Genomic DNA, 26,210 nt, shown 5'->3' with positions numbered 1-26,210 from the left:
AGTCTGTGCTCACAGCAGAGCTGCTGCAGCCCTCTGAGCATCCTCCTGGCCCTTCTCTGGACACACTCCAGCATCTCCACATCCCTCTTGTAATGGGGGCTCCAGAACTGGATGCAGTGCTCCAGGTGGGGTCTCAGCAGAGCAGAGTAGAGGGGGAGAATCACCTCCCTGGCCCTGCTGGCCACACTTCTGCTGCTGCAGCCCAGGCTCTGCTTGGCTTTCTGGGCTGCAAGTGCACACTGCTGGCTCATGCTGAGCTTCTCATCCAGCAGCATCCCAAGTCCCTCTCCTCAGGGCTGCTCTCCAGCCACTCACTGCCCAGTCTGGATTTATGCTTGGCATTGCCTCAACCCAGGACCTTGCACTTGGTCTTGTTGAAGAGATTGGCTTGTGCCCTCCTCCCCAGCCTGTCTAGGTCCCTCTGGATGGCATCCAGCCATGTTCTGAAAGAGTCTGGTTTTAATTTCCCACAGTGGCAAGATTCATTTTGCTTGTAGTGTTTCCTCTCCCCATTTGCCAACCCTCAACACAAAATAACTTGACTTTGTGCAGGTGGAGGAGCCCGAGAAATCTATCCAGTTTGAGATAGAGTTAAGAGAAATACTTCAACGAGATGAGCAGTTTAGTACTTCCAGTAACTGCTGAACTCTTTGCTTTCATACAGCAGTTCAGATATTTCATGCAGTTGGCTGCTCATCAAGAGGACAGTATGTTTTAAATGCTCATGTTCCAAGCTCAGTAGATCAAAGGCCTTGGCAAGAGTTGGAGGCAAGGATGGGATGGGACAACAGGAATATATATGGCGAAGAGGGACACAGGAAGATGGGAGATGTGTCTGCTGCAGTCAAAGGCATTAGGTATGCATTCCTTGCCAATGGTTTGCACCTGCATAGGATCCAAGTTTAGCAAAGTTTCACTTTGTGCTTCTAAAGAAGAGAGGACAAAAGGCAGAGTGTTGACTCTTCAGTTCAGGAAATGTTGGGTGGTTTCTTTTTCTCCTTAGGAGCAGGAGGGAACAAAAGAGGATCCCCTGATCACTTCTATTTGGAGACTCGTTGGGCCTCTCACTCTGCTAGCTTGTGTGACACATTGCAAGCAGCACAGCCTTTGTCCCTTCCTGTTCAGCCAGACTGACTTCCTTTATACTTTGTCACAGAAGCTTCCTGGCAGTAAGCTCATGTGATTAATCAACCAGGTTGGAAGGTAGCTCCAAGATTATCTAGTCCAACCTAGCACCCAGCCCTAACCAATCATAGAATCAACCAGGTTGGAAGAAACCTCTAAGGTCATCCAGCCCAACCTAGCACCCAGCCCTAGCCAATCAACCAGACCATGGCACTAAGTGCCTCAGCCAGGCTTTGCTTCAACACCTCCAGGGACAGTGACTCCACCACCTCCCTGGGCAGCCCATTCCAATGCCAATCACTCTCTCTGCCAACAACTTCCTCCTAACATCCAGCCTAGACCTCCCCCACCATAACTTGATGCTGTGTCCTCTTGTTCTGTTGCTGGCTGCCTGGCAGAAGAGACCAATTCCCACCTGGCTTAGAGAGGGAATAAAAAGCTTGCAACACCCTCCCCGAGTTCATCCTCAGCTATGCATTTTGATGCCTTCCTCTTACTCACTGAAACATAAATGGCCAAATTAAGTTAGTTTTCAAAGAGTTTTTCATCCAGAGCTGCAGAGGAGAAGAACAAAATGATGGGGGCTGTGCCTCCCACTTCTCTCTTCTCTAGAGACACATAGATGGAATCAGAGAATCATAGAATTGTTTAGATTAGGAAAGACCTCTGAGATCATCGAGTCCAACCACAGAATCAACACCACCATGGCCATTGGGCCGTGCCCCAAAGTGCCATGTCCATATGTTTGTCAAACACCTTCCAGGATGATGACTCCATCACCTCCCTGGTGTGCTAGTTTGAGGCTAGCTAGAATGTTTTGGTGAGAAGAATTAGATCACAGGCTATGGAAGAAAAACAGTGCTGATGTCTCATTCACTCATAGGCTTGCTGAGAGGTATAAGAACAGGAATCCAAACATAGAAAAGGGAGTCACACTTCTGCTTGGCAACTCTGAGCTGCATTTCTCCCTCTAGCCTCTCTGCCATCTCTCTGATTAATCCACTTTGCTTCCTAGCCCCCTGGCTGAACCTCCATTCTTCCTTGGGACTGGGGTGAGGTTGAGAGGGGTGGGAGAAAGTGGAAGGGCAGTTGGGAGCCCCTCCTGGGGACTCAGGTCTCTGGGAGGGCTGCTGTGTGTCTGTATTACCTTTTACCTTGTCTATAACTGCATACACTGTAACTATCTGCTTGTATATTGTGCTAAGCTGTAAATAAGCTTCATTCAATTTCCAGAGCTGGCTGAGTCTAGTCTGGGTGATTTCCAAAGTGTGGGGAACACCCAAACCATCACACCTGGACAGGCTGTTCCAGTGCCTGACCACTCTTGCAGGAAAGCAGTCTTTCCTAGTCTCCAAACTAAATCTCCCCAGTGCAATCTCAGGCCATTTCCTCATCCTATCACCTGGTGCTAGGGAGAAGAGGCCAATCTGCACCTCGCTTCAGCCTCCTTTCAGGGACTTGTGGAGAGCAGTGAGGTCTCTCAGCCTCCTCTTCTCCACACTTCTCCAGCTCCCTCAGCTACTCCTCACCAGACCTGTTCACCAGACCCTTCACCAGCTTTGTTGCTCTTCTCTGGGCAACAGAGGCAGCAAAATCACAGAATTTCTTAGACTGGAAAAGCTCATCAAGCCCAATCATTAGTTTCACACTGATAAGTCCATGAATAAACCAAATCCCTCAAATAGAAGCAGTAAAACATTTTTTGTTGAGCTCTTTGAGTTTACACCACTAGAGGTACAGGAGGAGAGAAATCTCAAGCCAAGAGAGAGGGTTAACCTATTTAATATTGTCAGAGTCTGCTGTGGAGAATATATCATTGACAAAAGAGAAGAGTCTTACCAGACCTGCCAGATTCTATCTTACAGCATCATCTTCTCAGGTGATCTGGCTTCAGCTGCTGCTTCACTTCTTATGGCCCTTCCAACATGCTTTGTCTCAAAGACTCCCTAAATCACACAGCCTTCTTCATGGGTCTCAGTAGTGGTGCTGGATTAATAAACTACTGAATAGGAGTCTAGGATGAGCTGGTTTTAGGGAAATGGACTACCCAACCTATCTACCTGCTCCATTTGCTGCTATTTAATTGCTAAGGGTCAGGGCTGGGCCAGGCACTAAATGAGTGACAGATGCTCTCTATTAAGTCCTCTGACTTAATAGAAGGGGATAAAGGAAGGTGACTGATAGGGTGGGAAAGAAGCTAAAGCAGCTGGGGTGCAAATAAGAACAATCAAATTACATAGATACAGATACATAGAAAACCAATATTGACCCCAACCCCTGATGGCAGTGATGTCACTGTCCCCACTGGTGGTGTGGGCAAGCACTGGAGAAGTCCCAGACTGGACTTAGAAGCAGATGGGAACTAGACCCAAGATCTAGATTCTGGAACTGGATTCAGAAACACCTAGATCAGTTAGAAGAGAGAACAGATAGAGTCCTCCTGGGATGCTAACTACTAAGGAAGAGAACTGGTGGTCCCTCAGCTTTCTTCTAAAGATGACCTCCATGGGATAGAATCCATTTTGGTCAGCTTAGGGTCACCTGTCCCATCCCCTTGCAGCTGCAGCCTTTTACTTCCTGCACCCCAAAGTGGCATGTAAGATGTAGCAGTGCCCTTGGTCTGTACCCAACCCTTACTGCAACCTCTCCCTGTCAGTGTTGTCACTGCCAGCAGCAGCAGCTGCTGTCTGTGCAGACCTGGTTGTGGATGCTGCTCTGAACTGCAGAAGGTGCTGGCACTGAGCAGAGGCCAGGCTGGGAAGTCACAGCACTGAGCAGAGTCAGTGCTGGTCTGGCTCAGAGCAGGATGTGAATGATTTACCATTGGAATGGGCTGCCCAGGGAGGTGATGGAGTCACCATCCCTGGGGGTGTTCAAGAAAAGCCTGGATGGGGCACTTAGTGCTATGGTCTGGTTGATTGGCTAGGGCTGGGTGCTAGGTTGGCCTGAATGAGCTTGGAGGTCTCTTCCAACCTGCTTGATTCTATGATTCTGCTGCTTGCTGCCCATTTCAACGATGAGAGCAGATCTAGAGGGTAACTGGCTCCACATGGCTGCTTACAGCACATGGAGCATCTGTCACAGGCTGGGTGAATGTCAGTGCATGGAGCATATCTGTTCTCATCCAGAATTAACTTTCTCACTGCTTCTCTTATCCAAAAACTAAACTAGAAAAGCAGTGTAACCACTGCCACGAAAAAGCCTTCTTTTAGGAGCGTACTTAGCGAGAATAAAGCAAAGACTCTTTCCCTGCAGCTTGAATTCCATGATGGTTGCAGCTAACAGCTGTAGCATTTTCTCCTGAAGCAAAATATGAACATTCCACATGACAAAAATGCACTGGCTCAAAGTGGTATGGTCCAGGTGGAGGACTGTCATTTTTTGCTGGCAGAGAACTGAAGCTAAACTGCACTAGCCCTGCTGAACTGGAAGTTAGCTCTGTGATGGGTTGTGGTGAACAGCTGCTGTCAATGGCATCAGGGAGCATGGGGTAGTCCCTTCTGACTATCCAGAGATGTGCAGTTTGAAGTCTAGCCTGATGAGGCATTTAGTGCCATGGTCCAGATGACTGGCTAGGGCTGGGTGAGAGGTTGGACTGGATGAGCTTGGAGGTCTCTTCCCACTTGGTTGATTCTGTGATTGGACAGACCTGATTTCAGGGCTCTGTGTAGGTGAGCTGAGCTTGTAGAGAGGAGCCCTGCAGAAAAGGGTTTGGGGGTCCGGGTGGATGAGAAGCTGGACATGAGCCAACAATATGCATTTGCAGACCAGAAGGCCAATGACATCCTAGGCTTGCATCAAAGGAAGTGTAGCCAGCAGGTCACAGAATCATAGAATGGGTTAGGTTGGAAGTGACCTCAAGGATCGTCCAGCTCCAACCCTCCCCATAGGCAGGGACAAATCCCACTAGAACAGGTTGCTCAAGGCCTCATCCAAACTGGCCTTAAACACCTCCAGGGAGGGAGCAGCCAAAACCTCCCTGGGCAACCTGTGCCAGTGTCTCACCACGCTCACTGCAAAGAACTTTCTCCTAACATCTAGTCTGAATCTCCCCTCTGCCAGTTCAAACCCATTACTACTCATCCTGTCATTACAAGACCTTGTCAGTAGTCCCTCCCCAGCCTTCCTGTAGGTCCCCTTCAGATACTGGAAGGTCACTATAAGATCTCCTCAAAGCCTTCTCTTCTCCAGACTGAAGAGCCCCAACTCTTGTAGCCTGTCCTCATAGCTGCTGCAGCCCTCTGAGCATCTTTGTCGCCCCCCTTTGCACTGGCTCAAAAAGTTCCATGTCCTTCCTGTGCTGGGGGCTCCAGAACTGCACACAGGACTCCAGGTGGGCTCTCAGGAGAGCAGAGCAAAGGGGCAGAATCCCCTCCCTTGTCCTGCTGCCCACACTGCTCTTGCTGCAGCCCAGCACAGGGGTGCTGTCTGGGCTGCACTCACACTGCAGGCTCATGTGGAGCTTTTCATCAGCCCAGACCCCCAGGTCCTGTTCCTCAGGGCTGCTCTCAGCCATTCCCCACTCAGCCTGGGGCTGTGCTTGAGATTGCTCTGACCCAGGTGCAGGACCTTACGCTTGGCCATGTTGGGTATCATGAGGTTGACCTGGGCCCACCTCTCCAGTCTGTCCAGGTCCCACTCACTTGGAGTGTTGTGTCCAGCTCTGAGATCTTCAACACGGGAAGGACATGGACCTGCTGGAGTGGATATAGAGGTCACAAAGATGATGAGAGGGCTGGAGCACCTCTCCTACCAAGAAAGGCTGTGAGAGTTGGGACTGTTTAGCCTGGAGAAGAGAAAGCTCCAGGGAGACCTTACAGATACATTTCAGCTTCTGAAGGGGGCCTACAGGAAGGCTGGGAAGGACCTGTTTAGAAGTGCTCATCGTGATAGGACAAGGGGCAATAGTCTGAAAGTGGAGCAGGGTAGGTTTAACTTGGACATTAGGAAGAAGTTCTTCACAGCGAGGGTGGTGCAGTACTGAAACAGGTTGCCAAGGGATGTGGCTGAGGCTCCATCCCTTAACACATTCAAGCTCAGACTTGATGTGGTCCTGGCTAGCCTGATCTAGCTGGAGGTGTCCCTGCTGACTGCAGGAGAGTTGAACAAGATGACCTTTGAGGGTCCCTTCCAACACAATGCAATCAGTGAATCCAGGAAAGGCAGAAGGGTGAAGGGCTGATCTCAGCAGGGTCTGAATCTGTGGTTCCAGGGAGTCTGGGCATTGCAAACCTAATCACAAACCACTCTTTCTTGCTGCATTAATAATTGCACCACGAATAGAGAACTGGAGCTACCAGTTCAATATTTAGGCATAGCAGTCTGTCAGTATATGGGGAAGGTTGCTAGGTTTAAATTATGTGCCCCTAAGGAACTGAAAGAGAGCTTGAGAAATGGAGGCACTTTACAATCACATGGATTGCATGAGTAAACATCCTGGAAATAAATAGTCTGTCCAGGATAAGCTATTTATTCCCTAAACTCCCAGGGGGAGGTTCCTGCAGGAATATTTTGAGAACTAAACAAAAACTATTTAGAGGTATTTGTGGCTGAGCAGAAAAAAAATAATATAAAAGATCTCATTCCTTTATAAAAAGAGAAGAGGCTGGACCAGCCCTTCCTTAATTTTGAATATTAGTAGGTGGTTTTCAAACCAGTGGCCTTGTGGCTTGGTGAGCACACCCAGGGGGGTCAGCCTTACTGTACCTTTCAGAGCTTGGCAAGACAGTTCCTTATATAGCACAGAGTGGAGAGGGATGTCTTGAGATGCTCTTGTGATGTCCTGCTGGGTCAGTGAGACATCAGATCTGCCCAGCAAGGCAACAAAGCAAAAGTGATGTACTCGAAGTGCAGGGTGCTGCACTTTGGCCACAGCAACCCCATGCAGAGATACAGGCTGGGGTCGGAGTGGCTGAGAGCAGCCAGACAGAGAGGGATCTGGGGGTGCTGATTGATACCCACCTGAACATGATCCAGCAGTGTGCCCAGGTGGCCAAGAGAGCCAGGGGCATCCTGGCCTGCATCAGGAATGGTGTGGCCAGCAGGAGCAGGGAGGTCATTCTGCCCCTGTACTCTGCACTGGTTAGACCACACCTTGAGTGCTGTGTTCAGTTCTGGGCCCCCCAGTTTAGGAGGGACATTGAGATGCTTGAGCGTGTGCAGAGAAGGGCGACGAGGCTGGGGAGAGGCCTTGAGCACAGCCCTACGAGGAGAGGCTGAGGGAGCTGGGATTGGTTAGCCTGGAGAAGAGGAGGCTCAGGGGAGACCTTATTGCTGTCTGCAACTACCTGAGGGGTGGTTGTGGCCAGGAGGAGGTTGCTCTCTTCTCTCAGGTGGCCAGCGCCAGAACAAGAGGACACAGCCTCAGGCTGTGCCAGGGGAGATTTAGGCTGGAGGTGAGGAGAAAGTTCTTCCCTGAGAGAGTCATTGGACACTGGAATGGGCTGCCCGGGGAGGTGGTGGAGTCGCCGTCCCTGGAGCTGTTCAAGGCAGGACTGGACGTGGCACTTGGTGCCATGGTCTGGCCTTGAGCTCTGTGGTAAAGGGTTGGACTTGATGATCTGTGAGGTCTCTTCTAACCCTGGTGATACTGGGATACTGTGATACTGTACAGCAGGAGACTATGGGAGAAGCTTTTTTTGATGGCAAAATGAACAGCATTTCACTGGACCTCTTCAGAAACACCTCCCATGGAATCTCAGCATGGTGAGGGTTGGAAGGGTTCTCTGGGCATCAGCTAGTCCAAGCTTCCTACAGTCACCTACAGCAGGGTGCACAGGGCCATGATGTCCTGATGGGTTAGGAATCTCTCCAGAGAAGGAGACTCCACAACCTATCTGGGCAGCTTGCTACAGGCCCTCACACCAAACAGGTTTCTCCTCCTGTCCAGGTGGAACCTCCTGGGTTCCAGTTTGTGCCCATTGTCTGTTGTTCTATCACTGGGCACCACTAACAAGACTCTGACCCCACCCTCTTGACCCTTGTGATTTAGCTATTGATTGGGAAGGTTCCCTCTCAGGCTGCTCTTTTCCAAGCTAAACAGCCTCAGGTCTCTCAGCCTTTCCTTCTCAGAGAGATGATCCAGGCCCTTCACCATCTTTGTAGCCTCCACTGAACTCTCCAGCATTTCCCTGTCTCTCTTGGACTGGGATGGCCAGAACTGGACACAATACTCCAGGTGTGGGCTTTCCAAAACAGAGCAGAGTGGAAGGAGAACCTCCTTAACCTTCCAGCTTGTACTCTGCTCTCCTCACCATCTTTCCCTTCACTTTCTAGTGTATCTTTTTTCCTGGCACCTGACAGTCCTCTAGTGCTGTCTGCATCCACATCATCTCTGTGCCTACCTTCCATTGCCTTTTCCTGCAAAGCTCCTAAAGAGCCTTCCCCTTTTCTGCAAAGCCATTACTTGCCATTTCCTAATTCCTTGCCACTTAGGAGATTTTCAAGCTCTCCTCACTGTTAGCCATGGTTTCACTCATCTCCTACACATTTATCTTCTTAGGAGGTGAGGGCTGGGTTCTGCAGAGAACAGGAGCAGGCAGAGATCAGACAGCAAAGAGTCCAAAGTTGATGTAAGCATGTGAATCTCAGCAGACCAACTGCACCAAATCACAGAACTTTAGAGGTTGGAAGGGACCTCCAGGGATCACTGAGTCCAACCTCCCTGCCAAGCAGGATCCCCTAGGGTAGTTTGCACAGGAATGCATCCAGGTGAGGTTTGAAAGTCTCCAGAGGAGGAGACTCCACAACCTCTCTGGCCTTGCTATGTCTGTAGCCTGACCATGAAACACCCAAGCCCTGGCACGAGTGACCCCCAGGGGATTCCACAAGCACTCTGGCTTTGGTGTATCTGTAGCCTGACCATGAAACACCCAAGCCCTGGCATGAGTGACCCCCAGGGGATTCCACAAGCACTCTGGCTTTGGTGTATCTGTAGCCTGACCATGAAACACCCAAGCCCTGGCATGAGTGCCACCCAGGGGTCTCCACAAGCACTCTGGCTTTGCTGTATCTATAGCCTGACCATGAAACACCCAAGCCCTGGCATGAGTGACCCCCAGGGGACTCCACAAGCACTCTGGCTTTGCTGTATCTATAGCCTGACCATGAAACACCCAAGCCTGGCACGAGTGACACCCAGGGGTCTCCACAAGCACTCTGGCTTTGCTGTATCTATAGCCTGACCATGAAACACCCAAGCCTGGCACGAGTGACACCCAGGGGTCTCCACAAGCACTCTGGCTTTGCTGTATCTAGCCTGGACATGAAACACCCAAGCTCTGGCATGAGTGCCACCCAGGGGTCTCCACAAGCACTCTGGCTTTGGTGTATCTGTAGCCTGACCATGAAACACCCACTGGCATGAGTGACACGTGGAAAGCTTCAGCCATCTTTCACACTTACTATGACCCAATCCTTCACTAAAACTACATTCCTTGGTAGGACCATCTTCCTCCTCAGCATTGTCTGCCTGGCAGAGCAGGAACTTTCAGGTCAAGCTGTTTGGTGTGTGTTTGCAGACCTCTTTTGCTGTGAGATGCAAGTTGGCACTCAACTCTAGCATTATTATGCCCCCCCCCCCCCCGCATACTTTATATCAGATCTGCTACTTTAGCTTTATGTCCTGGAAGATGCTTCTTTTGATCTCATTTTAGGAGATAAATTCTTCTCCCTTTCCGAGTATGCTCCAATATGACAAAAATCCCATGGAAAAATATTTGCCCTTTTTTTTCCTACATTCTCTGCTGCAAAAGTGGAGACAGAAAAAAGCAAATTTCAGCCTTTTCATTCCAGTTCAAATGTACAAATTCACAGAATCCCAGAATCTCAGCGTGGTGGGGGTTGGAAAGGACCTCTGGAGAGCATCCAGTCCAACCTCCCTGCCAAAGCAGAGGCACACACAGCAGGTTACCCAAGATCACAATGTCCAGGCGGGTTTGGAATCTCCCCAGAGAAGGAGATTCCATAACCTCTCTGGGCAGCCTGCTCCAGGGCTCCAGCACTCTCACAACAAAAATGTATCTGCTTAAGTTTAGGAGGAACCTCCTGGGTTTGTTCCCATTGCCCCTTGCCCACTGACTCATTTCAGACATGTGGGAGTTTGAGGTGGCCTCACAGGAATCATAGAATCAGTCAGGGTGGGAAGGGACCACAAGCATCAGCCAGTTCCAACCCCATTGCCATGCCCAGGGACACCCTACCCTAGAGCAGGCTGCCCACAGCCTCATCCAGCCTGGCCTCAAACACCTCCAGCCATGGGGCCTCAACCACCTCCCTGGGCAACCCATTCCAGCCTCTCACCACTCTCATGCTCAACAACTTCCTCCTCACATCCAGGCTGACTCTCCCCACCTCCAGCTTTGCTCCATTCCCCCCAGTCCTGTTACTCCCTGGCAGCCTAAAAAGTCCCTCCCCAGCTTTTTTGTAGTCCCTTTCAGATCCTGGAAGGCCACAAGAAGGTCACCTGGGAGCCTCCTCTTCTGCAGCCTGCACAGCCCCAACTCTTTCAGTCTGTGCTCACAGCAGAGCTGCTGCAGCCCTCTGAGCATCCTCCTGGCCCTGCTCTGGACTTGCTCCAGCATCTCCACATCCTTCTTGTAATGGGGGCTGCAGAACTGGATGCAGTACTCCAGGTGGGGTCTCAGCAGAGCAGAGTAGAGAGGGAGAATCACCTCCCTGGCCCTGCTGGCCACACTTCTGCTGCTGCAGCCCAGGCTCTGGTTGTCTTTCTGGGCTGCAAGTGCACACTGCTGGCTCCTGTTGAGCTTCTCATCCAGCAGCATCCCAAGTCCCTCTCCTCAGGGCTGCTCTCCAGCCACTCGCTGCCCAGCCTGGACTTGTGCTTGGCATTGCCTCGACCCAGCTGCAGGACCTTGCACTTGGTCTTGTTGAACCTCATGAGGCTGGCTTGTGCCCACCTCTCCAGCCTGTCATGAAACAGAGTGAAACTGAGTTTAGTTTTCAGTTTATCAAGGAGAACCATAGACAGAAAACTAAACACATACATACAGAAAGGGTCACCATTTTCCCTTAGTGTTCTGGTCTAACCAGAAAGGCAGCACTTCTGCCATTTCTGCTCCATTCTTTTATTCATCTCCCACTCTGATGATGCTGCCAAACAGCTCTGCTGAAGGGAAGCAGGATGCTGAGCCAGCCCTTGAGCTCATATGGTTCTTTCACATAGGATATTGAATTTCTGAAGAAAAAGACTCAGAGGTGTTGATGGATGAGAAGGTCAATATGAACCAGCAGTGCATTTATGTAGCCCAGGAGGCAAATTGTGTCCTGGGCTGCATCAAGAGGAGTGTGGCCTGCAGGTCCAGAGAGGAGATTCTTCCCCTTTACTCTGCACTGGTGACCCTATCTTGAATGAGGCATCCAGTCGTGGGTTCCTCATCATAAGAAAGACATAGAACTGCTGGAGCAAGTCCAGAAGAGGATCACAAAGGTGATCCAAGGGCTGGAGCACTTCTGCTATGAGGATAGGCTGAGGGAGCTGTAATTGTTTAGCCTGGAGAAGAGAAGACTCCAGAAGGACCTAATAGCTGCCTTCCAGTACCTGAAGGGAGCCTGCAGGATAGCTGGAGAGGGACTTTTCATAAGGGTGTCTAATGACAGGACTATGGGGAATGGTTTGAAGATGAGTGAGGTTTAGCCTGCATCTTAGGAAGAAGTTCTTCAGTAGGAGGGTGGTGAGACTCTGGAATAGCTTGCCCAGAGTGCTTGTGGATGTCCCCTGCCTGGAGGTGTTTAAGGCCAGGTTGGATGAGACCTTCAGCAACCAAGTCTAGTTGAGAGGTGTCCCTGCCCGTGGCAAGGGTGTTGGACTAGATGATGTCTAAGGTCTGTTCCAACCTAAGTCATTCTGTGATTCTAGTTGAAGTCACAAATCTTGCCAAAGTCTACAGGCAATTAGGACCTGTGTGTAATCTTTCATGGGCAGAGCAGTACCAGACCTTCTCTCTCAGGCCTTTTGCCTGCTCTTGCAACTAGCCCAATATTCTTTGGTGTGGAGTTTGATTCCATGATGAAGCACCTAAGAGGCAGTAGAAGCTGGTGGAGCTCAGGACTCTTCTGTGCCTGACAACCCAGGGTGGTATGGCCCTTGACTGGGGAACTGGAAGGAAGAGCCATAAGAAGAACGTAAATGGTGGTGGGAAAGAAGAGGAGCCTGGAGAAGAGAAGGCTCAGAGGAGACCTCATTGCTGTCTACAACAACCTGAAGGGAGGCTGTAGCCAGGTGGGGTTGGGCTCTTCTGCCAGGCACCCAGCAACAGAACAAGGGGACACAGTGTGAAGTTGTGGCAGGGGAGGTCGAGGCTGGATGTTAGGAGGAAGTTGTTGTCAGAGAGAGTGATTGGCATTGGAATGGGCTGCCCAGGGAGGTGGTGGAGTTGCCATCCCTGGAGGTGCTCAGGAAAAGCCTGGCTGAGGCACTTAGTGCCATGGTCTAGATGATTGGATAGGGCTGGGTGCTAGGTTGGACTGGATGAGCTTGGAGGTCTCTTCCGACCTGATTGATTCTATGATTCTAAGAGAGTGAAAGGAAGAAGAGGAAGAAATGAAGAAATGACCACAAAGGTAAAAACACCTCCCTAAATTCAGAGCCATGTGAAAAGAATAAAATAGAATGAATATTAAAGTGATGGACAAGAGGAAGGGAAGGAGAGAAAGGAAGTTAAGCTGTTTTTCATAAATGATTTCAGAGACTCAGGCCCACATTCTGAGTTGCTCATGGATGAAACTCCATGAAAATGCAACTCTGGTTCAAATTCCCATCTTTGTTACTTCCTTCATCTGAGTTTTAGCCATAGGCACAGTAAGTAGGAGTGCTCTAAGACTGATGAAGAGGCTGAACTCAGAATCACAGAATTCTTCAAGCTCACTGAGTCCAATCATTAGTTTCACACTGACAAGTCCATGACTAAACCAAATCCCTCAGCACAACCTCTAATCACTGTGAATCACTGTGGTTGGAAAGGACTACCAGGATCAGTGGAACCAAGATTGGAACTTCTCTTTCATTGACATGAAGCCTCATCATGAGCTAACCTCTAAAGGATTGTGCCTCCCTTGGTTTTTCCAGCATTGTGCTACAGTGAGGGGTGCCAAAGGAGCAGAGCCTCTGTGCCAGTGAGTAGTTGGTTCCTTGGACACTGAGATGGAAGCAGTCCAATGCTGCCTTTGCTTCTTTAGGTACATAAAAGCTGCACAGTAGAACCCTGTGAGAATTGGATGTGTTTTTTTTCAGTTGGAAGGGCTCTACAATGAACATCAGGTCTGACTGCCTGGCCACTTTGGAGCTGTCAAGAAGTTAAAACATGGTGTTAAGGACATTGTCCAAATGCCTCTTAAACACTGACAGGCATGGAACATTGACCACCTCTCCAGGAAGCCTGTTCCAGTGTTTGACCAGACTCTTGGGAAAGAAAAGCTTCCTAACATCCAGCCTAGACCTCCCCTGGCACAACTTGAGACTGTGTCCCCTTGTTCTGTTGCTGCTTGCCTGGCAGGAGTGACCAACCCCCACCTGGCTACCTATTAAACAAGTTTCTAATACACAAGGAGCCAATCTAAAACCAAACTGAGATGGTGACATCATGAGTCAGGCTGTAGGAAGATGCATGGCACAGATGTGCTTATTCTTCAGGATGGATGATTTCCCTCCAGGGCCTGACAGATGAGAAAGATCTTTCCTAAACTGTTTCTTTCTGTATAAAGGGAGTGGAACATCACCCTTGTGGGGAAAGGCTGAGGGAGCTGGGTCTGTTTAACTTGGAGAAGACTGAGGGGTGGCCTCATTCATGATTGTAAGTATGTGAAGGGCAAGTGTCAGGAGGACAGAGCCAGGTTCTTCTGGGTGATATCCAGTCACAGGACAAGGGGCAATGGGTGTGCGGCCGCTTGAGCTGGATTTCTAGCTCAGACATGAACAGAGTCCAATGGGATGGCATTCAATAGCTCCAAGTGCAGGATGCTGCACTTTGGCCACAACAACCCCATGCAGAGATACAGGCTGGGGTCGGAGTGGCTGGAGAGCAGCCAGACAGAGAGGGATCTGGGGGTGCTGATTGATACCCGCCTGAACATGATCCAGCAGTGTGCCCAGGTGGCCAAGAGAGCCAGTGGCATCCTGGCCTGCATCAGGAATGGTGTGGTCAGCAGGAACAGGGAGGTCATTCTGCCCCTGTACTCTGCACTGGTTAGACCACACCTTGAGTGCTGTGTTCAGTTCTGGGCCCCCCAGTTTAGGAGGGACATTGAGATGCTTGAGCGTGTCCAGAGAAGGGCGACGAGGCTGGGGAGAGGCCTTGAGCACAGCCCTACGAGGAGAGGCTGAGGGAGCTGGGATTGGTTAGCCTGGAGAAGAGGAGGCTCAGGGGAGACCTTATTGCTGTCTACAACTACCTGAGGGGAGGTTGTGGCCAGGAGGAGGTTGCTCTCTTCTCTCAGGTGGCCAGCACCAGAACAAGAGGACACAGCCTCAGGCTGTGCCAGGGGAAATTTAGGCTGGAGGTGAGGAGAAAGTTCTTCCCTGAGAGAGTCATTGGACACTGGAATGGGCTGCCCGGGGAGGTGGTGGAGTCGCCGTCCCTGGAGCTGTTCAAGGCAGGACTGGACGTGGCACTTGGTGCCATGGTCTGGCCTTGAGCTCTGTGGTAAAGGGTTGGACTTGATGATCTGTGAGGTCTCTTCCAACCCTGATGATACTGGGATACTGTGAAATTCAGAACAGGGAAACTTAGCAGTGGAGAGGTGAGCATTGTAGAGAGAGGCCATAGAATGGCAGCAATGGATAAGTTACTATCATTCCATTGGAGCATCAAGAGCTTTATGTCTGGAAGCACAGCTTGGACCTTCCCCTTGCTGGCTTCTTCTGTGCCTGCTGCTATCTTCCCCCGCTGCTGCTTTGGCTGCTGCTGCTTTGCCACCTCTTGAGCCCTTCCCCATCTTCCTTAAGGTTGTTATATTTCTGTAGTAGTTTTTTCTCCTCATACTGTTGTATTTAGTTTAAACTGTAAGAAATACCATTTTGTTCATCCTGACTTTCCAACAGTCCATGTTGTAGTGAGTTCACTCTGCTGGGGGAAGGATCCACCCTAAGCCAGGGCAGGGTGCAAGCTGAAGCGTCCAAGGTTCACGTCAACATAAAGAAAAACACTTTTCACTGTGAGGGTGACAGAGCACTGGAACAGGCTGCCCAGAGAGACTGTGGAGTCTCCTTCTGTGAGGGTGACAGAGCACTGGAACAGAGAGCCCAGAGAGATTTTGGAGTCTCCTTCTCTGGAGGCATTCAAAACCTGCCTGGATACATTCTTGTGTGACTACTCTCCAGTGATCCTTCTTTGGCAGCGGAGTTGGGATCAATGATCCTATGAAGTCCCTTCCAGCCCTTAACACTCTCTGATTCTGTGATTCCAATGATCCTATGAAGTCCCTTCTAGCCCTTAACACTCTCTGATTCCAATGACCTTATGAAGTCCCTTCCAACACTTTAGCACTCTCTGATTCTGTGATTCCAATGATCCTATGAAGTCCCTTCCAGCCCTTAACACTCTCTGATTCCAGTGATCTTATGAAGTCCCTTCCAGCCCTTAACACTCTCTGATTCTGTGATTCCAGTGATCTTATGAAGTCCCTTACAGCCCTTAACACTCTCTGATTCTGTGATTCCAATGATCTTACAAAGCCCTTTCCAGCCCTAAACATTCTCTGATTCAAATGATCTTATGAAGTCCCTTCCAGCCCTTAACACTCTCTGTTTCTGTGATTCCAATGATCTTATGAAGTCCCTTCCAACCCTTAACACTCTCTGTTTCTGTGATTCCAATGATCTTATGAAGTCCCTTCCAGCCCTTAACACTCTCTGATTCCAATGACCTTATGAAGTCCCTTTCAGCCCTTAACACTCTCCGATTCCAATGACCTTATGAAGTCCCTTCCAACCCTTAACACTCTCTGATTCTGTGATTCCAGTGATCTAACAAAGTCCTTTCCAACCCTTAACATTCCCTGATTCTATGATTCCATGAGAAGCATCCTTCCCCCCAGCCCCAAAGTTCTGTGGGATTAATATTTGACTTCAAAAGGTCTAAATTACCTCAGTAGTAAGAAACCAGGTACACTTCAATAGCAGCAGAGGTCACTGCCCCTGATAAAGTCGATGTGCCTTCACCTGCCTTTGTAATTACGTCAATGCCTCCTCTTCATGAGATGCTGATCCACTCCAGTCTTACCCAGGTGCCACAACGTGTCCCACCTGCTTGTTGTTTATCCACTCCACGCTGTCCTATACACTTCCTACGTGTTCCTGCGCCCCGCATGTCAGTGGAGGTTAATGTTCAACCGGGACCTTTCCTCAGCAACTCGCTGTGTGCTTTCTGATACGACTGCTCCTTTCTAATGCTGTTGGCAGTGCTGCTGAGGAGCACATCATATTATTGCCAAAGCTCAATAAACATACAGAGTAACTATAGAGTTTGGGGGAAAACAGTCAGCGGTGCTTGCGTGACCTTTGGCAAGGCTGCGAGCATAGCTTGGCCCGCGCCAAACAAGTGTCTGACTTCAGACTCTCTCAGCGACCAGCAACTGATGGATTTGCTTTGCTTTCTTACTTCTAATAATAAACAAAGCATGTGGTGTCTGTGCAGCACAGCAGCATGGCCAGACCCAGTGCAGGCCTCTGCAGGAGGCCAGGCCACATGGATCTCAGTGCCCCTCTTCCCTGCTGTATTAGAGTCGCGCAGGTGGATTCCCATGTGGGCTGAGGCAAGGATGATGAAGTCACTGGAATGCACTGCCTTGGTGAAGCACAACATGTGTGATAGGGAAGCTCATCACAGAATCATAGAATCAACCAGGTTGGAAGAAAGCTCCAAGCTCAGCCAGTCCAACCTAGCACCCAGCCCTATCCAGTCAACCAGACCATGGCACTAAGTGCCTCATCCAGTCTTTTCTTGAACACCTCCAGGGATGGTGACTCCACCACCTCCCTGGGCAGCCCATTCCAATGCCAATCACTCTCTCTGACAACAACTTCCTCCTAACATCCAGACTAGACCTCCCCTGCCACAACTTCACACTGTGTCCCCATGTTCTGTTGCTGTTTGTTTGGCAGAAGAGCCCAACCCCACCTGGCTACAGCCTCCCTTCAGGTAGTTGTAGACAGCAATGAGCTCTGCCCTGAGCCTCCTGTTCTGCAGGCTTCACACCCCCAGCTCCCTCAGCCTCTCCTCACAGGGCTGTGCTCCAGGCCCCTCACCAGCTTCCTTGCCCTTCTCTGGACACCTTCCAGCACCTCAACATCTCTTTTGAATTGAGGAGCCCAGAACTGGACACAGCACTCAAGGTGTGGCCTGAGCAGTGCTGAGTACAGGGGCAGAATAACCTCCCTTGTCCTGCTGCCCACACTGCTCCTGATGCAGGCCAGGATGTCACTGGCACTGTTGGCTCATGTTCAGCTACTATCTGCCAGTACCCCCAGGTCCCTCTCTGCCTGGCTGCTCTCAGCCACTCTGTTCCCAGCCAGTAGCACTGCTTGGGGTTGTTGTGGCCGAAGTATAGAACCCTGCATTTGGCCTTGTTCAGTCTCATCCCACTGGCCTCTGCCCACCCGTCCAGCCTGTCAAGGTCTCTCTGCAGGGCTCTCCTACCCTCCAGCAGATTGACACCCATTCCTAGCTTGGTCCATCTGCTTGGTCTGTTGTGGTGCAGTAATTGATGCATTATGGCATCTCCATGGAAGCTCTCATTGATGTCTCTGGACTATCCCTGGTGAATGAAAACATAATCAGGCATAATCATCATCACTACTTCACCACTAGCTCCTTCTGCTTCTTCATTCCTAACCTGACATTACTAGTCTAGTAAGAGTGGGCCAATGTCTGAATGTAAGTACAAAAGCAGCAGAAGCCTGGGAGGATTTAATTAATGTAATGCAGATGTATTAATAGAAGTTCTGGAGATAGTTCAGTGCAAGGGAGGGGATTCTGCCCCTTTGCTCTGCTCCTCTCAGACCACATCTGCAGTCCTATGTGCAGTTCTGGAGCCAACAACACAAGAAGGACATGGAACTGTTTCAGCCAGTCTAGAGGAGGGGCATGAAGATGCTCAGAGGGCTGCAGCAGCTCTGCTATGAGGACAGGCTGAGAGAGTTGGGGCTCTGCAGCCTGGAGAAGAGAAGGATTCGAGGAGATCTTATAGTGGCTTTCCAGTATCTGAAGGGGGCTACAGGAAGGCTGGGGAGGGACTATTGACAAGGTCTTGTAATGACAGGACAAAGGGTAATGGGTTTAAAGTGGCAGAGGGGAGATTTAAACTAGATGTTAGGAAGAAGTTCTTTGCAGTGAGGGTGGTGAGACACTGGCACAGGTTGCCCAGGGAGGTTGTGGCTGCTCCCTCCCTGGAGGTGTTCAAGGCCAGGTTGGATGAGGCCTTGAGCAACCTGTTCTAGTGGGAGGTGTCCCTGCCTATGGCAGGGGCTTGGAACTGGCTGAGCTTTGAGGTTCACTTCCAACCTAAACCATTCTATGATTCTGAGAGGGCCACAAAGACAGAGTACTGGAGCACCTCTCCTCTAGGGGCATGCTGTGAGAGCTGGGGTTGTTTTGCATGCAGAAGAGAAGGCTCCAGGGACACTTTCTGGCAGTCTTCCAGCACCTGAAGGGGGCCTTTGAGAAAGCTGGGAAAGGACTTTTTTTACAAGGGCTTGTAGTGATAGGATGAGAGGGAAAGATTTTAAGCTTGAGGAGGGTAGGTTTAGTCTAAATGTTAGGAAGAAATTCTTTCCTGTGAGGGTGGTGAGACACTGGCACAGATTGCCTAGGAAGGTCATGGATGCTCCCTCCCTAGAGGTGTTCAAGGGTCAGGTTGGATGAGGCCTTGAGCAACTTGGTGTAGTGGAAGATGTCCCTGCCCATGCTGGGGAGTGTGGATGATTTTTAAGGTCCCTTCCACCCTAAACCATGCTCTGAAGCTATGAATCTCTGAATACTGAAAGACCATTTCTATTCTCTGAGCCTTGACCCTGGAAATCCATGCAAACCTCTGCTGCAGCTAACAGTAAAAACAATCTGCACAGGACTGGATGTTCAGGATCAGATCAGGTTCCTAAACAGCTTGGCTATACCTCAAGATTCCCATCCTCAAAGGCTGTCTACACAGTTCAGTGGGTTTAATGAGAGCCAGAATTATCACAGCCCATTTCCACCACATGGCTTGATTTCTAGCTATGGATGCTTGCTTGCTTGCTCTTTTCTTTTCTCTTTTCTCTTTTCTCTTTTCTTTTCTCTTTTCTTTTCTCTTTTTTCTTTTCTCCTTTTTCTTTTCTCTCTTTTTCTTTTCTCTCTTTTTCTTTTTCTTTTTCTTTTTCTTTTCCTTTTCCTTTTCCTTTTCCTTTTCCTTTTCCTTTTCCTTTTCCTTTTCCTTTTCCTTTTCCTTCTCCTTCTCCTTCTCCTTCTCCTTCTCCTTCCCCTTCCCCTTCCCCTTCCCCTTCCCCTTCCCCTTCCCCTTCCCCTTCCCCTTCCCCTTCCCCTTCCCCTTCCCCTTCCCCTTCCCCTTCCCCTTCCCCTTCCCCTTCCCCTTCCCCTTCCCCTTCCCCTTCCCCTTCCCCTTCCCCTTCCCCTTCCCCTTCCCCTTCCCCTTCCCCTTCCCCTTCCCTCCCCTTCCCCTTCCCCTTCCCCTTCCCCTTCCCCTTCCCCTTCCCCTTCCCCTTCCCCTTCCCCTTCCCCTTCCCCTTCCCCTTCCCCTTCCCTTCCCTTTTTTTGTTTTATTTTCTCCTTTCTTTCTTTCTTTCTTTCTTTCTTTCTTTCTTTCTTTCTTTCTTTCTTTCTTTCTTTCTTTCTTTCTTTCTTTCTTTCTTTCTTTCTTTCTTTCTTTCTTTCTCTCTTTCTCTCTTTCTCTCTTTCTCTCTTTCTCTCTTTCTCTCTTTCTCTCTTTCTCTCTTTCTCTCTTTCTCTCTTTCTCTCTTTCTCTCTTTCTCTCTTTCTCTCTTTCTCTCTTTCTCTCTTTCTCTCTTTCTCTCTTTCTCTCTTTCTCTCTTTCTCTCTTTCATCAGTACAGTCCAAATGAGAATATGGTCCATGACTGGTACCTGTATAGTTGTTTCCTTCCTTTGAACATCATGTTCTGCCAGCTGGAACATTGCATTAGGTGATCCACTGCCCTAGGGAACGGCTGCTAAATGGGAAGGCTCTGACACAGATACAATGGCAGTGCACCAATAATGCCTGCAGAATGTACACAATGTTCTCATTCTCCAGTCTCCCCTTCCCCCTATTTAAAATCAACAATAGCCTCTGGCAACATTTCTGGACAAGAACACTAGTTCCAGTCCTGGTTGGTTTATGCTATAGCAAGGCAGTCTCTGAAACTCCTCATTCACAGAATAATCACAGAGTGGTAGGGATTGGAAGGGACTTCTGGAGATCATTGAGTCCAGCCCCCCTGCCAACGCAGGTTCACCTAGGAACAGAATCACAGAATTAATCACAGAATCAGTCAGGGTTGGAAGGGAGCACAAGGATCAGCCAGTTCCAACCCCCCTGCCATGCCCAGGGACACCCTACCCTAGAGCAGGCTGCACACAGCCTCAGCCAGCCTGGCCTCAAACACCTCCAGCCATGGGGCCTCAACCACCTCCCTGGGCAACCCATTCCAGCCTCTCACCACTCTCATGATAAAGAATTTCTTCCTCATCTCCAGCTTTGCTCCATACCAAAGCAGGGTCACATAGATTAGGTTGCTCAGGGTCACAATGTCATGGCTAGGTTTGAAAGTTTCCAGAGCAGGAGACTCCACAACCTCTCTGGGCAGCCTGCATTTGTGCTCCATCACCCTCAATGCACAGAAGTTTCTTCCTAAGTTCAGTTGTAACCTACTAGGTTCCAGTTTGTGCCAGCTGACCTTTGTCCTGTTCCTGGGTGCCACTGCAAAGAGTCTAGCCCCAGCCTGTTGCACCCTCCTCCCCTCCCCCCCCCCCCTTTTTAGCTCTTGCTGAGCATGGAGAAGACCCCCCTCTCAGGCAGCTCTTCTCCAGGCTAAACAGCCCCAGGTATCTCAGCCTTTCCATCTCACAGACGTGCTTCAGACCCATCAGTGTCTTTGCAGCCTCTGTTGGACTCTCTCCAGTAGTTCCCTGTCTCTCCTGAACTGGGGAGCTCAGAAGTAACCACAATAAATACTCCAGGCGCAGCCTTTCCAGAGCAGCATAGAGAGGGAGGAGAACCTCTCTCAACTTGTTAGTCACATTCTATTAATGCACCCCAGGAGCTCATTGGCCTGCTTGGCCACGAGGGCATGTTGCTGGCTCGTGGTTCTGTACAGCTCACACTGTGCTAACCTGCAGGGGAGAGAGCTGGAGAGCCTCAGTCTGATGTTTGGAACAAAGCCTCTCGCATCTGACTCCAGGCTGTTTTCCATCATGAAGGACTCTGCATTTCCAACTTATCTCAGGGCATATATGCATGGACAGGCTGACAGAACCTGGGCACCTCTGCTTTTGCTCTGAGCTAGCCAGATGGGAGTCTGCTGTCATTTGGAAGCAGTACAATCAAATTACTTTGGTGCAGTGTCCAAGCCTACAGAGCCTCGAGAGAGACATTGTTACCTGATATAACTTTATCAGTTTCCAAATCGATCTGAGTTTAACCTGTGTGATTTTGCACTTAGCTGGGCTCTGTGCCTTGCACAACATAAAGTGCCTGCTGGCCATCTAGTTCTGGCTTGTGGAAAGGGAGGGATCACAGGCTCACAGGATGTTAGGGGTTGGAAGGGACTCAAGGAGATCATCCAGTCCAACCCCCCCCTGCCACAGCAGCACACTATTATCTAACACAGATCACAGAGGAACACATCCTTGAAAGGCTCCAGAGAAGGAGACTCCACAGCCTCTCTTTGGAGCCTGTGCCAGTGCTCTGGGACCCTTGCAGTAAAGAAGTTCCCCCTTGTGTTGAGGCAGAACCTCTTTTGCTGCAACTTACACCCATTGCTCCTTGTCCTGTCTAACACAGATGAATACATCTAGAAGGAAACTGCACCAGTAATTTTGCCCAGTACTATTAGTGTGCCCAGTCTTGTGCCTCACTCTGCTTTGCACTGCTGGGAGATGGCTCTGATTGTACTTAGCTGTTCAGGTAAGTCACAGCTGCAAAACCCCTTTCAGCACTGAAAGTGAGATGGGAGCTTTTTTGTCCACAGATGCCAAATCATCTCACCCAGACCACTCTAAGGTCTCTCCGTAGCCTTTTCTCCAGCAAATCAAATCAAATCCTCTGGTCTTCAGGACACAACCCTTCCCATGCAATCCTTTACAAGCTGTTGTATGTCTTGGCTCTCAGAGGCCTTTCTCCCAGCCTTCTTACAGAGCAAGTTGCACTCTTCCCTTCACAGGCTCACAGCATGTTAGAGGCTGGAAGGGACTCAAGGAGATCATCCAGTCCATCTCCCCCCCCCCCCCCCACCAGAGCAGGACAATCCTATCTAACACAGAGGAACACATCCCAGACAGGCCTTGAAAGGCTCCAGAGAAGGAGACTCCACAACCTCTCTGGGCAGCCTGTGCCAGTGCTCTGGGACCCTTACAGTAAAGAAGTTCCCCCTTGTGTTGAGGCAGAGCCTCTTTTGCTGCAGCTTACACCCACACCCATTGCTGCTTGTCCTATCCCAGGCAGCAGTGAGCAGAGCCTGTCCCCCCCCCACCTCAGATACTTATAAACATTTATCAAATCCCCTCTAAGTCTTCTCTTTTCCAGACTAAAAAGCCCCTCCTCATAAGCCCCTCCTAAATGAGCCCTCTCCTCATCACCCATGCCATCCAGTCCCCTCATCATCCTCACAGCCCTCCACTGGACCCTCTCCAGCAGGATGGAGATGACCTTTGAGGGTCCCTTCTAGCTCAATGCAATCTGCCAACTATGTGTGAAGCATAACGACTGCAACTTGCTTTTAAAACCAATAAACCAACCTTCCCCTCACCCCCCCCAAGCCAAAAACAAGACTCCCAAATGGTGGTTTATCCAAGCAAGTTTTTCTTTCCTTTATTTTGAATTAGATTCCAGAAATTATAATAGTGCAAACACTCAGTATAAAAGTTGCAATATAAGAAATTTACATTCACATTTAACATTTCAGTCCATTCACTTTGTATTTATTTTTTTTTTCTTGTTTTGTTTTGTTTTAAACATAAAAATAGGACAAATATTCAATTGCTCTTCTTGGTTTTTAACAATCCTGGGAAAAAAAAAACAAAACCAAAACCAAAACAACCCCAGACTGAAAGATACTCTACAATATTCTATTTACATAAAAAATAGACCCGTATTATTAATGCAAATCTCTCCTCAGAAGTTACCCAGCATGAAGTTATTGTATTGTACTAGGTATATACATACATACATACACATAGATATATCTATAGTGTATAGCTGTGTAGGCAGAAAGCAATGAGCTATAGGTTCAGGAGGCTGCAGCAGTTGGGGAAAATGATAGCTTGACTTACTACCTCATTCCTTAACCTTAAGACTGCCCCAGTTAGCTTCGTGGGTGTTTTTGCTGTGTGCTAGTTTGAAGCTAGGTAGAGTGTTTTGGTGAGAAGAATTAGATGACAGGCTGTGAAAAGGAAACAAGGGTGATGTCTGCTGCACTTATAGGCTTGCTGAGATGGATAAGGACAAGAATACATAGATAAGGAAGTTGCTTTCTGAGCTGCACTTCTCTCTAACCTAACTTGCTGTCTGTGTGACTGATCCATCTGCTTCCTAGCCCCCCTGCCACCGTGAGCATAAGCCAAAGCCTTGGGTAAGGTAGAGAGGGGTGGAAGGGCAGTTGGGAGCCCCTCCTGGGGACTCAGGTTTCTGGGAGGGCTGCTGTGTTTTCTGTATTACCTTTTACCTTGTCTATTTCTGTCTGTAACTGAATCTATTGTAAATACCTGCTTGTATGTTGTGCTAAGCTGTAAAGATAAAGCTTCATTCCGTTTCCAGAGCTGCTGAGTCTAGTCTGGGTGATTGACAAAGTGTGTGTGTGTGGGGGGGGGAGACAGGGAACACCCAAACCATTGCATCCTGTCATACAGTACGCTTCTGCCTGCTTCCTTTGAAGTCACTTGCAACACACTGAAATTAGTGTTTCTGTTACTTTTAATGGGTTGGAACTCGAACTAAAAAGTCTTGTGAAGCATCCTATGCCATTGAAATAGAGAGGAGTACGTTTGGTTTCCCCTGTAAGGAACAGGATAGCTCCACTGGATGCAAAGAATGATATTTTCTTTCCAAAGCTGAAGCACAATACCCAAGTTAGCTCAGAAGGGATGCAGAAATGTGCTGCAAAGACTTGCAAGTTAAGCAGATGAGATGATTCCTCTTGCATGATCTCTTTACTAAACAGGTGAGTTCAACCAGTCTGATAGATCACTAAGGCTGTGTCTTTCCTTGTACTTGACAGAAAGAAGTGCCCAGATGCAGACAACATGACACAATCTCCTTACTAAACAGGTGAGTTCAGCCATCCTGCTAGAACATCAAGACTGTGTCTCTCCTTGCACTTGACCAAGAGAAGTGCCCAGATGCAGACAACATGACACAATCTCCTTACTAAACAGGTGAGTTCAACCAGCCTGACAGAACACCAAGGCTGTGTCCTTCCTTGCACTTGACAAAGAGAAGTGCCCAGATGCACACAACATGACTCCTCTTGACATAGAATCATGCAATGAACCAGGTTGGAAGAGACCTCCAAGATCATCCAGTCCACCCTATAATAGGTTTGCATGAGTTTAAGAAACTGCTAGGGAACATGAATTAGGCCACCCCATTCATGTATCTGTGTCTCTTTTTGGGGGACACGAGTAGGGATGCTGCTGTGTCTGCAGCTGGCAAGGTCAGACCTCATTGCTCAGCTTGTTGCCAGCTGCTGGTACCTGTATTCCCACCACTGGGTGTTTCTTCACTCTTTTTGTTTGCTTCCATGTGTACTGCTTCCTAACTAGATCATGTCAAAGCCATTTCTTTTCCCAGAAACACCTCTTATAAGAAATAGAGGTTTGCTAAAGGAGTTTGACAGCCATGTCATGGAGTTGGTAACCTGGAGGGAGATGGTAACCTGAGTGGATGGTAACTGCTTGCAACAAAAATGTGATGGCACTGAACAACTGAAGACAAGTTAATGGCAGCAGGGGCACTGATGTTTGAAGAAGTAGTGTTTTGTGAGCGTCAGGTCACGTTTTGACATGCAAAGAAGAGTAATGCAGTGTTGAGAGGCAGGCAGGCATGCCTAGCTCCTTCTCCTCAGTGCTATGATGCAGTGTTAAGAGGCAGGCAGGCTCCTTCCCCTCAGTGCTACGATGCAGTGTTAAGAGGCAGGCAGGCTCCTTTCCCTCTTAGTGCTATGATGCAGTGTTAAGAGGCAGCAGGCTTCTTTCCCTCTTAGTGCTATGATGCAGTGTTAAGAGGCAGCAGGCTCCTTTCTCTCTTAGTGCTATGATGCAGTGTTAAGAGGCAGCAGGCTTCTTGCCCTCTTAGTGCTATGATGCAGTGTTAAGAGGCAGCAGGCTCCTTGCCCTCTTAGTGCTATGATGCAGTGTTAAGAGGCAGGCAGGCTCCTTCCCCTCTTAGTGCTATGGCACTTATTACATTTAAATACTGCTAGGGTCCTCGGAGTTATGGACAAACCTATAAGGAACTTTGTGCCATCATGGTCTAGGGCAGACCTGGTTTGAGTGTAGGACACATGACCCATGTGGCTTTTTTCCTTCTTACCTTAGGCTGCTGATCATTTAATTATAAAAAGAAAGCCTCTCATGCACTATTAAATGTTTGACATTAACAGATCAGGAAAAAAAAACACCACTTAACATCTCATTTCCAAGCAGAACTTATAGACATATACCAGAAGGGCAAAAATCACCCTCCTGGCAGCAGAGAGTACAGGGATTAATCAGCAGGATAAAACCCAGACAGAGCAGAGCTGAAGCACAAATTGTAGCTGCAGGGATTTTAAGAGATGGGTCAAATTTGGGCCAAATCATCTTGAAACTTTAAGTGTGTGTTACTACTACTGATTTGAATCATCAGCCACAAAGGGTGTCTGCA

The 26,210-nt window shown here is 49.2% G+C and overlaps 1 protein-coding gene across 1 annotated transcript in view; it reads left to right on the top strand.

The window, feature by feature from the left end:
- IGFBP3 (insulin like growth factor binding protein 3) overlaps positions 1 to 25,427 on the top strand; it is a 95,657-nt gene extending 70,230 nt beyond the window's left edge. The window contains exon 4 of the mRNA XM_064169924.1: positions 24,565 to 25,427. Coding sequence (XP_064025994.1) covers positions 24,565 to 24,618 — 54 coding nt within the window. The 3' untranslated portion in view covers positions 24,619 to 25,427. The remainder of the gene's footprint in view (positions 1 to 24,564) is intronic.
- The last annotated feature ends 783 nt before the right edge of the window (positions 25,428 to 26,210 follow it).

This window comes from Pogoniulus pusillus, chromosome 32, assembly GCF_015220805.1.
Source record: "Pogoniulus pusillus isolate bPogPus1 chromosome 32, bPogPus1.pri, whole genome shotgun sequence".
Taxonomy (NCBI): domain Eukaryota; kingdom Metazoa; phylum Chordata; class Aves; order Piciformes; family Lybiidae; genus Pogoniulus; species Pogoniulus pusillus.
This window is presented reverse-complemented; position numbering and strand designations above follow the sequence as displayed.